Source organism: Castor canadensis, chromosome X (genome assembly GCF_047511655.1).
Source record: "Castor canadensis chromosome X, mCasCan1.hap1v2, whole genome shotgun sequence".
NCBI classification, from domain to species: domain Eukaryota; kingdom Metazoa; phylum Chordata; class Mammalia; order Rodentia; family Castoridae; genus Castor; species Castor canadensis.
Window position 1 is genome coordinate 121,267,119 of NC_133405.1, and position 12,161 is coordinate 121,279,279.

At 37.6% G+C, this 12,161-nt stretch overlaps 2 protein-coding genes across 2 annotated transcripts in view; one reads left to right on the forward strand and one right to left on the reverse strand.

The window, feature by feature from the left end:
* Window positions 1-12,161, forward strand: part of Pcyt1b (phosphate cytidylyltransferase 1B, choline) — a 158,767-nt gene that overhangs the window by 111,640 nt on the left and 34,966 nt on the right. The window lies entirely within an intron of this gene.
* Pdk3 (pyruvate dehydrogenase kinase 3) overlaps window positions 1-12,161 on the reverse strand; it is a 66,164-nt gene that overhangs the window by 8,973 nt on the left and 45,030 nt on the right. Inside the window, exons 7-11 of the mRNA XM_020180566.2 lie at window positions 6,818-6,894; window positions 5,408-5,509; window positions 4,762-4,872; window positions 1,626-1,739; window positions 107-246 (exon numbers count right to left, since the gene is read on the reverse strand). Of these exons, the coding sequence (XP_020036155.1) occupies window positions 107-246; window positions 1,626-1,739; window positions 4,762-4,872; window positions 5,408-5,509; window positions 6,818-6,894 (544 nt within the window). The remainder of the gene's footprint in view (window positions 1-106; window positions 247-1,625; window positions 1,740-4,761; window positions 4,873-5,407; window positions 5,510-6,817; window positions 6,895-12,161) is intronic.

Sequence of the window (12,161 nt, forward strand, 5' to 3'; positions counted from 1 at the left end):
GAAAGCCACAAAGAACATCTGGTGTAAAGTATTGCTCAATCATCCGGGTGGTAAATTCTGTAGACAAATCAGATATTTTATAATGGAAATCGAAGTGGTGCATTACTGTTTGGCCTTGTATTTTGACGCATCCCTTGGTTCACTGCTGGGATTGCTCCAGTCATCAGCTTCAGGTGTGGTCTTGTAATGGCGCCATGCAGACTTATTGAAAACTGGCAGCCTCTCGAATGATTCACTTGAAAGGGCCTATTGGAAAAAAATATACACCAGAGGTCCATGATGCTGTTTTCTCATACGAGACACCCATACTTTACTATTTAAAACATCAGTAACTATAATGTGTATTTTTGAAATTACATTAAATCTGTATTTTAGTAGTTTACTTAGACTGGCTAGGAAAAAAAAAACTGAAGCTTTCTTAATGGAAAGAAAACATTTACTTACTCATTCAAATTCAGTTACTGAAGTACACATGACTAGAACAAAATGTATTTTAATTCAGCTTTGAGATACTGCATAGTTTTGACTACATGTTCTTACACCAAGCACTAATGTTTATTGGGTGGTTGCTCCCCCAAAAAGGCCCAAGAAGAAATAAAGTCTCATACATTCCAGATTTATAAACACATGCCACCAAGTGATATCAAATATCACATCATTCAGGAACTTGGTAATGTAGCTCAGTGGCACAGTGTGCTTAGCATACACAAGGCCCTGGGTTCAATCCCAGCACCGAAACAAAGAAACAAATCACATCATCAGATGCAATGGCATCTAAGAGAAATACTCCAAATAACTGGTTAAATTATGGTACAGTAGCATACTATGCCACAGTCAAAAAGAATAAGCCAGTTCTCTATGAACTCATTTAGAAAGATCTGCAAGATATATTATAAAGCAAACAAACAAACAAAACCAAGAGACTGAAATTTCACTTACGTGGGAAAAAGAGTAGATTGTATACACTTACAAATGCAAAATCAACTCTAGGAGGGTCCACAGGAAATTAAGAGGGACCCGCAGTTACCTCTAGGAAAAAGAACTTGTGGATTAGGCCAGCAGTGGGACACTTAGTTTTCTCTTTTGTAGCTTTTAAATTTTCACTATGTATCTCTACTATTAACTACTCAAAATATGCTACAAATATTTTAGAATTTAAAAATAAAAGTCGGACAGTGTCAATAAATGAGAAAAACAGAACTTTGCTATTAGATTAATATTTTTATACATAAATCATTACTGAATTCTTATAAATTGAGAAAGCCAGTGAAATTTTAAAGTGAAAGACTAAAAGATTTCAGATAACCTGCGTTCTTTTATGATCTTTCAATGGACATGCAATCGTGAAAAAAAAATCACAATTTAGAATTATGGTTTTAAAAAATCAATATTTAAAGTTGAAATTTAAATAAAAAATAAAATAAAATAAATATTTTAAACTTTGATACCTCTGTGGTTCAGATTTTGCTATATCTGAGCATAAAATCAAAGGTAAGACATGTGAAATGGAAGTCAATCTGAGCTGAATGTAAGAGATAACATAGTGCTATTCTTGATTAGTTATTAGAAATTCTGTCTTTAAACAGTAAAGATGCCATTACACTAACAGAAATAAAATGCAGTACCTTCAGATAAATGACAGCATCAGTACCCACTCCTTCCATGGAATACAGTTTTAGATCTCCCTGGAAATATCTAGCATACAGACGAGAAATTGGCAAACCATAACCAAATCCAGCCTATTAAGAAAAGAAAATTAATACAGTGAGACATGCACAAATATTTCATATGGGGACCATTCAGAAAAGATCAATAGAATTTCTTGATCTATATTTAAATCAAATGAATTATTAATTCAACCTTTGTGATGCATATGCTTATCTACTGCAAACGGTCTATTTTTACCCTGTAAAAACATTTCTTATATGTTTGGATTATAACACAAATATTATAATTTTTTGGCAGTACTTGGGTTTGAACTCAGGGCCTTGTGCTTGCTAGGCATGTGTTCCACCACTTGAACCACCTGATTTAGTTATTTCTTAGATAGGGTCTCACGTTTTTTACTGGGCTGGCCTGGACTTCAACCCTCCTACCTACGGCCTCATGCATAGCTAGGATGTTAGGTGTGTACCACCATGGCTGGCTTGTTGGTTGAGATGGGGTCTCACCACTTCTCCCAGAGCTTGCCTCCTAATCCCTACCTCCATTGGGATTACAAGTGTGAGCTGTTGTGATGGGCCCAGAGACCTCTACTTTTTGACTTGCTTTCTAAAAACATTTTGAAGTAAAATTATAGTAGTTTTAAAAACACAAATCCAAAATTAAGTAAATTGAATATGATGACAAAACTAAGCCATATTCAGTTCTAACTTCCATTATCAGATTCCCTTGCTCTCTCTCTGAAGTGAGAATTAATAGCCCAGGAGTTCAAGTCTACCAGTAACAAGGCAAAAACACTGAAAAGAAAATAATTTCTGCAGAGACTACTTCTTAAGGTTCTGGAAATGCTATAGCATTTTTATATTGTAGTTCGTATATTTTTAGAGATAAGAAAAAATTCTAGTATCTTCTTATATTTCTATGTCACAAAACCCTGACAGTCAATAACAGGTATTTTTAAAAAGGTCTTAGATATTGATGAGAACAGTAAGAATAATCGAGACTAAATTCAATAGCCTTTGTGGTGATCATGAATAAATGCTATCCCACCAAAATCCATCACCTATGATTAAACTGATGAGCAAGGTTAAAGGAGGACAATAGTTGCAAGGGCTTTTTAGAGCTAAGTTGAAATTACTTTTTTGTATAACTGAGCAGTTTACTCAATCTCTGAGACTTTTCTCATCCAAACATGTAATACAAAGCTTACCTCAGAGCTGCTATAAGAACTGAATGATACAATACATGTGAAGTCTTGGCACAACACCTAACACATAGCAAAAATAAATAAATGGAGGACAGTATTATGGCTGGTAAGAGTAGCAATTTTATCAAGTTACATGGATTTCTGCCATTTTCTAACACCTCTTCTCAATATCTTCTTTCAGGTTGGGCCTAACTGAAAGGGTGGGATGACCCATCCTGTCATTTAATATCTTTAGGACTGGCTGAATATGGCTAGTAGTAAAGATGAACTATCCATAGTAGTGACTGAAGTAATCAAGTCAAAGAAATCAAGTGTACACCAGGAAGACACCCAAGGAAATTTGCCTTCTGCTTCCAAGCAAGGCCCAGACCTTGCCCTCAGTTCTATTGGGAAACAGCAGAGAACACAATCATCCCTGTGAAGAGACAGGGAAGCCCAAAGGCCTCAGAAACACAGCAGAGAGGCCTCTATTTTGGATTTGGCAAGGTTCAGGGGGATCAATAGGAGTTAACTGGGCAGCTACTCCCAAGAAAGAAATGTGTGTCAAAGCACAGAGATGTAAAATTCTAAGTTGTCTGGAGAAGAAATTATGTTTTCTAGTAGTCATACCCAAGCACCCACTTTAAAGCTGAGGACAGTTTATTAACTGGGAGAGATGCCAGTGGAAACATTTTCTTCAGAAAGAAAACCACATGGTATACTGGAAAGAACACAGACATAACCAAAAGCTGCCCTTCCATTAATTAGCTCAGTGACCTGCCCAAGGTACTAATCTCATTTCCCCGTCTATATAATGGGAGGGTGGATACATATTAAAGGTCTCTTCTTTCAGTTCTTCAGTTTCACAAAGAATGCTATTTTAAGACCTGGAATATACAATTCATATTCCAATTAAACAAGTAGGGAAGGCGCTAGATTTGTTTGTAGTTTCTTTTTTCTTTGATGTTTGTTTAAGAAGGTACAAGACCCCAGTAAAGCCAATACCTTTCCAAGTTGATCTTTTATGAATTTTCTTAAATCCTATAAATGACTTCCTCTCTGTTTTCCACATACAAAGTTAACACACTCTGCCTCAAACAAACAATGCAAAGTGTTTGATTTTATACAAATAAAATATAATCTTATATGCTTATCAGTCAGGCAGGACTTAAAAATGAAACTTAATTTATACCCCGAACCATTTTGCAGACTGATAGATATGTTGCTGTGTTTAAATGACAAAGGGTTCAATTGTTGTTTGTCAATTAGAAACACTCAGCAGGGAAAGAAAGTGTGGCTCTACCAGGATCTAAATGCTACCATGGTAACCAGAGGCTTTTCTCACTGCCTTAATAGGGCTGAAGGTTATTTCCAGAATACGATAGAAGGAGCTCTGAAAAATGCATACACCACCTATGCATTTTGTGCTTAGGTTATTTAATATGAACATTTTAATGTTTTCATAAAGAACATTTTAATACTATAAACAAGTTTGACAGCAGAGATTCAAAGGCTCTAAGTGACCTGGGCCTCTATGAGATGTAGCATCAATGTGTCCAGGACTAAGCTGCAGTTACACACCCTGCACAGGCCCTTTGTTCACCCACTGGTAACTTTCACCCACTCTGAGGATAGTGAGAACTAGATGGTAAATGGCATCTCAGTAGCAGCCTTATCACAGTGAAATGCTTTCTCACTATATTTGGGAGTAAGGTACTCAGTTCAGAGTGTTTCTTAAGACAAATTAGAGGAGCAATCTAAATCCAAAGGACTTGCAAAGAAAGTAGCTAAGGTAAAAACTTCCTCCTCCTCCAAACGAATACAGGAACATTCTAATTCAGCAAGGCTAGTGCAACTATCCAGGGAGATGGGCTGCTTTCTTTCTCTGTGTTAAAGAGGTTTGCAGTGCTTACCAAGGGGGCAGCTCTTGTAGGCTCCAGGCTAGGCCGAGGAGCAGTTGAGTACATGTAGTTAAAAAGACGATCTATTTTTCGAAGTGGGACGCCACCACCTAGGTCACTTATCTGCAGTGTACAAAACATTAAAAAAAGAAATTAATCTATACTTAGTAGGAGGCAATGAGTCCAATAAGTAAAGTACATGGTAGAGTATTCTAAAACATATAAGGGCTTTGAACCCCCACTGAAATGTGGTTCCTTTGGGAACAGTGTAAAGGAGGAAGCTAGATCCCATAGGCTTGTGGTTAAGGTCTTGTTCATTGAAGTCTAAATGAGGTAACTTAAGCCAAGAATCCAGCACAGTACAGTCATATGTCACTTAAAGATAAGGGTAGAGAAATGTGTGGTTGGGTGATTTTATCAAGTGAAAATAACAGAGTGTGCTTACACAATCTAAGTTGGCTACAGTGTGACTAGTCTTACAGGACCACCATTATATAGGTGGTCAATGCATTATTGACTAAAGCATTAATGCTGTACTTAGAAATAACACACTCAATAAATGTCAGTTTTCTTTCCTTCCCTCTGATTCTTCAATGTCTAGATAACTGATAACTAAATTAACTGATAATTAAAGCATGTATGCAAATAAAGCAGTTACCTTAATGGACAGGTCTTCTTTACCCAGAGTAACAAGGGTTTTAACAGCTGGGAATCCTTCTTTTCTACCTTCATATAGTTCAACTGTTGCTCTCATTGAATTCTAAAATAATAAGACTGTTTTTAAAAGCCATGCTGCTGACTCCTAAACCCCAATTTTAATTAATTAAGTAAACTAATTAATAATTACTGAATTTTAGAAATTACTGAATTTTTAAGAAAAAAATGAGCACAAGATTACTTATACCCCAAAATTTCTCAGAGGGAGGAAATATTAGTTGGATTTATATGGCATTTTTTCCTCTAAAGAGCTTAGCTAAACATGTGTTCACAAGGAAAAATTTGACACTTGTTTTGCATCTAGTTTTAGCCCTATCCAAACATGCTAAATATTTTTTTCTTTCTTCCTTTTTTTGCTTTAGGGTTTCTAAATTATTCAACTCATCTCAGAGGAGTGTTTTTTTTTTAATCACATGTAATGAAGCTGCAGAGGCTGATTTGTGCACTTTAAATCCTATTTATCAGTCTGCATTTATAAAGCACCTTTCCTCTAAAGAAGGCAGAAAATATGAAAGGATTCATATTTCCCACAAAAATTAATCATTTGGCTGAAAAAAAGTAAAAGAAGTATCAGTTAAAAAGAAATTCTGAAAAAGCCACAGCTGTTGATGAGAGTTCACAATTGAATGCCCATCTCCATCTTAAAGTATGACATCGGTAACATTCTAATTTTTGGAAGCAAATCAGCATAACTGATTTTTCAGGTGTTAAATTTAGTGTTTTACACATTGGAAGAAATGAAATTTTAGCTCAAATGCCTTGTGCCTTAATACTGCTGCCGTAAATGCCATTAGCTGCTTGGGAACAAAAGCAATAGCTTAGGCGATAGAGAATCTGAAGAGGTTTTTTGTCTTTTTTAGTCCAGGCTATCCACATCGTTCTCTTCTGCCTCTGTCAGATCAACTGAACTGATTCAAATATGTAAAAGGGTTACAGGATCTCTCAGGACTGGAACAACTATTGATACATGAACACAGTTAATACTAAGGAGCATAGATATGCATAAATATGTTTTTATTTTGTTCTAACACCAATAAATGCCAGGTTTGAAAACTAAAAAGCATCTTTAATCTCATAACTGGAGAAAAACAGTATGGATTTTATGTAAAGTCGCTAAAGTACAATTAAGTTTCAAAATCGATATGTACTAATATTCATGAAAACTATAATGTACACAGCAATTTTTCATCTCACAGTGTACAAATTATAAAACTCACAGGATAGCAGAAATAGAATTTTAAAAATGGTTATGCAAAACCTTTTTCTTATGCTAATCTAATGAATCCATTATGCCCTGAATCAAAGTAATTTAAAATGAAGACTTCTTTCCATGTTTTTAAATTCCACTTACCTTGAACAACTCAAATAGCATGTGAAATAGATGTGAGGGTACATAAACTACCTGAATAGGTTTGTCAGGTGCTTTGGCTGAAAACAGAGACAAAACCATCAATGAATAAGGACCCAAACTAGAAGAAAGCCAAGAATGATGTTTGTATTCTATTTTCCAAGTACATAAAACAGAACCACATGAAAAGCTAATATAGGTTTCCATCTCTAATTACAGTACTGAGCAAAAATATATGCTTTTGAATCCAGCTTGTGACCTTGGACAAATCACTGAAACTCTTTAAACTTAATTGAGCAAAATTGGAATATTAGCACCTATGCCATGATATTCTGAGCACTACATCAGGACGTCCAGATATCACTTGGTTTTCTTCAAACTGGGGGTGGGGGGCACCCTTATCACTGAACCCTAGCCGTCATATGGGAGAATATGAGCCACAGGAGAAGGGCTGGTAAATCAATTTAACAGCAGTATTATGGTTTGAGTTTGAAAAGTCCTCAGAAGGCTCATGTGTTAAAGGTTTAACCAGTTGGTAGTTGATGGGCTTTAGGAAAATGATTGAATCATGAAGACTCTGACCTTATCAATGACTAATTTATTGATAAGTTCACAATTTAATGGTATTGGTGGGAAGTGGTGGAAACTAGGTGGTAGGTGGGACCAGGTTGGAAAGTAGGTCACTGGGGGCATGCCCTTGAAGGGGATATCTTATCTCCAGTCCCTTCTTCGCTTTCTCTTTCCTGGCTGCCATGGGGTAAGCAGATTCCTCTGAAACATTCTTCTGCCACCATGATATTCTGCCTTACCCTAGGCCCAAAGCAATGGAGCCAGCAAGTCACAGACTAAAACCTCTCAAACCATGAACTTAAATAAACCCTTCTACCCTTAGGTTGTTTTACAGGTATTTTGTCACAGCAACAAAAAGTGACCAACATAAGCAGTATTAAATTTTGTTCAATTATGTATGATAAAGAGGGCATATCGTAGAGTGGAAAGTAAGGTTTACATAACTTTATACTAACAGCTAAACCCCTGGAGACCTATAGTCTTAAAGAATCTTCTGAAGAAAATCTGAGAAGCTGACTCTTATGTCAGGCACTAAGAATAGCGTGGGGTAGAAAGATGCTTAGAAATGTAGACCTTCCTCCTCCTCATGACCCGAAATCACTTAAGATATTGAAAGTATGTGAACTTTCTCAAGTAGAACACAGATATATCCATGTTATACTTTCAACCTAAGTACTTCCTAATGAAGTAATTAACAGCACTTTAGAGTTTACATTCATTTGGTTCTTAGTAGTTTACAAAAAGCTTCTACATATAGCATCCAGTTGAATCCTCATGACAGTACTTTGTAACTCATAGGGTAGGTAGTATTATTTACAGGCTGATGTGACCCCAGTAACAGAAGTGATGTTAAAACTGGGCACCTGGTGTTATGGTTTGGATCTCAAAAGTCCCCCAAGAATCATGTGTTAACACCTTGGTTGCCAGCTTGTGGCACTACTGGGAGGTGGTCGAACCTTTAGGTGAGGACTAGCAGGAGAAAGGTCACTGGGGACACACTCTCAAAGGGAGTATCAAGACCCCGGCCTCTTTTCCCCTCCCTCTTTGCTTCCCAGTTCCAATGAGGTAAGCAGATTTGCTCTACCTTGCACTCCCTGACATGATATTGTGCCTTACCACCAGCCCTAAAACAATGGATCCAAGCTACCATGTACTTAAACCTCTGATCCTATGATCAGAGGTATTTTTGTCAGAGCACCAGAAATCTGGCTAACATAACTGGCCCAAGAGCTTCTGGGGAAGAGCAGAATCAAACCCAAGGCCTCATGCATGCTGGCAAGTACTTTACCAATGAGTTACACGCACAGCCCCCAAGGTCTTTCTTTTTGTTTTTGGCAGTACTATGGTTTTGAACTCAGGGCTTCATGCTTGCTAGGCAGGTACTCTACCACTCAAGCCATACCCTCAGTCCTTTTTGCTTTAGTTATTTTTCAGGTAAGGTCTCTCATTTTTGCTAGGGCTGGCTTCAGACTGCAATCCATCCACTTATGGCTCCTGTGTAGCTGGGCGCATGACACCACACCTGCTCATTGATTGAGATAGGGTCTAAATAACTTTTTTTGTTAACGGTACTGGGGCTTGAACTCAGGGCTTTGCACTTTCTAGGTAGGTGCTCTATCACTTGAGCCACCCCGCCAGCCCCTCAATAACTTTTTTCCCTTGAGCCACAATCTTCCTGATCTCTGCTTCCCAAGAAGCTATATTACAGGCATAGCTGCCACACCTGGCACCCCAAGAGCTTTTGATTCTAAATCCTGAACTCTTTGATGATCAGTTATTTTAAAAATAATTTAGTAATATATACAAATGGCTGAATTTTTAAAGAAGAAAAAGTCCCTCCACCCTTTTCTATTTCACCCCTCTCTGTCCACATCTAGAGGAATCCACTGGTTACCACTTCTGCTGTAGTCTTTTGGTTGATGTGTGCATTCTGTTCTGTAACACTAATTAAAACCATACTGTTTTACTATAGGTTAAGAAACTTGCAAGTCAGAAGTGTTGGTAACATTGTAACTAATTGAGTACTGGTCACTGCAGAGTAGCCATAACAGTCTACTGGAATAACATTTCCTTCCCTGAAATCCAGTCATGACTCATGTGTCACTTGGAGGAGAATGCTCTCAGACTTTAGGTGAAATGGACTCTCTTTGTACTCTTCCAACTGCTCAGCATCATGCTACCCTTTTTGGGTTGCTTCATTTTCAGCGATGTCTTTCTTATATAGCTGTGTATTTTTCCTGGTGGTTCTAATTGTTTCTTCTCTTGGGTACCTGGACAAGATACATGCTTTCCTCACTGCATTACCAAGATTTTCCAGCCTCCTCTTCTTTTATATGGTATCCACTCCATTCTTCAAATAATTTTCAAATTAGAATCAACTGCTTTCTAAACATGCTACATAGCCATCCTGAGATTGTTTTTGATGAAAGTTCTAGAATTTTTCCGTTATATCCATATTATTTACCCCATTGAGCCAGTGAGGTGACCTACCTTGAAAAGATGTGAATGGGAGAAACACCTCTCAATTCTTATACCTCTTATTCACTTGATAGAAAGTTTGGCTAGATACAGAATTCTGGGATTAAAATCACTTTTGCTCAGAATTTGGGAAGGTGGTTTTCTGACAATAACAGTATAGCAGGTTAAGTTTAATGCCAGTTAGGTATCATTCATGCTACTGGCTTTTGCCAAGGTCTGATACACATGGTTGTAATATTCTTATTTAAGAAGAAAGAAGTCAAGTCATCATTTGAAGTAGCTGACTTCATTTCTCCCTAGAGCTCCCCTCTAAGTGGGAAGACTGAAGTAGAGCAATGTGTACCTGATCAAGATTTTTCCATTGGCTTTAGAATGAGCACACAGTAAACTGGCCTCTGACCACAGAGGTCTCCAAGTGCTCAAATGAAGAGGGCTTTACCTAGGGGTAATAACACTCACATAAAGCCCCAGTTCTTCCCAGGTTGTTCTTGAGTAATGTACTGTTTTGTTTTTAGTTTTTTTTGGACAAGGTCTCTCTATGTAGCCAAAACTGGTCTCAAACTATAGGCCCAGGCTGACCTTGAACTTATGATCCTCCTGCTTCAGCTTCCTGAGTGCTGGGATTACAGGCACATGCCACCATGCCTGGCTTGAACAGCACACTCTTATTTTGCTGTTAGTGGGCAACACCAACCAGAGTTCATCATACCTCCATGCTCCCCTTAGACTAGTTTTTGCCCAACCCCTATCCTTTGTCTTTGCCTTCCCATTCCAATCGTTTGCACCACCCAGCTCTGTTCCCAGGGTCCCTCCAGGGTAACCTTTTGCAAACTGGCTGCCATTTCTGCTGCAGACTCCTCCTTTGTGGGTTTTTCTGTGCTGTGCTATCAATCAGCATACTTCTATCTGGTTACCTTCTTTCAGGAGCTAGGATTAGTGGTTGCCATGGACTCAGTGTTTATGCCCACCTCAATTCTTACATTGAAACCTAATCCTTAAGGTGATAGTATTAGGAGAGGGCCTTTTGGAGGTTGTTAGGACAAGAGGGTGGAGATCTCATGAATGGTATTAGTGCCCTTATAAGAGATCCCAGAGAGCTCCCTGGGCACCTACTTCCATGTAAGGACGCAGTGAGAAACCATTTAAGAACCAGGAAGTGGGCCCTCACTAAACACCAAATCTGCTGGCACTATGATCTTGAACTTCCCAGCCTCCAGAACGATGAGAAATAAGTTTCTGTTGTTTGAGCTATCCCATCTCTGGTATTTTTGTTATAGCAGCCTGAAGGGACTAACAGTGGTCCACTGATGAACTCCCCTGGTTTCCTTTGCTGTTTTCTCTGGATCTTTTATTGTCATTTTAATAAGCAAGCTGAATGCTTACTCTAGTCTGTCTTGTGCCAAAAGGCATGATTACTTGTATAAATAGTCTATGAATTCAACCTTTTCACTCCAAATCTGAAGGAAATGAAAAAACCTTGTGTGTGTGTATGTGTGTGTGTAGTTCAAACAAAATTCTCTAGGAGCCATATAAAGGCTTCTCAATTACTTGCACTTTTCTTTGTCCACAACTCTTCCCTTATCCTGGGTCTACTGGCTGTTAAGCAAAATAAGACACAAATGGATTATGAATTTTCTACCTAATAGTACTTTAAAAAGTCAATGGAAAAATGGTCTAGGTTTTTCATGCTTAAGACTCATGAAATAATAAAGTCTCTATTTTGCACAGTCATTGCCCCCAAATACCAGTAGTTGAAGCAGCATTTAATAAATGCCAATGGAACTCTACGTAGACATAAGAAAAGGTAGCAGCACACTTAAAGGTGGCTAACTGATTCCCCAAGTCAATGGATAAGGTTATTAAAAATAGTATACAGTACGGTTCAAAGTCACACTGGGATCAAGTCTTGACTCTGCCATTTGATAACTATAATAAGAGATATTTAACCCATCTAGTCTCAGTGTTCCATCTCCAAAATGGGGCCAGTATACATGTCACTGGGTAAATACAATATTTAAATGAGATAACAGTAATAAAATTAGTATGCACAGAGCCTTTCACATAGTAAGTATTCAATACGTGTTGTCTATTACTATCACTAAAAATTAATTTCTCATTGCTAACAGAGTTACCAGTAGTGACTTTTGAATTGTGCCTGGAATTACTAGAAAAAGTATCCAATATGGGGGAACTAGAGATCAAAGATCCTAGGATAGACATCTTTTTTATGAACTCTCTTAAAACAAATTATATATAGTATGAATTGAAATTTTCATGTTTTCCATAAAACCAAAAGCTA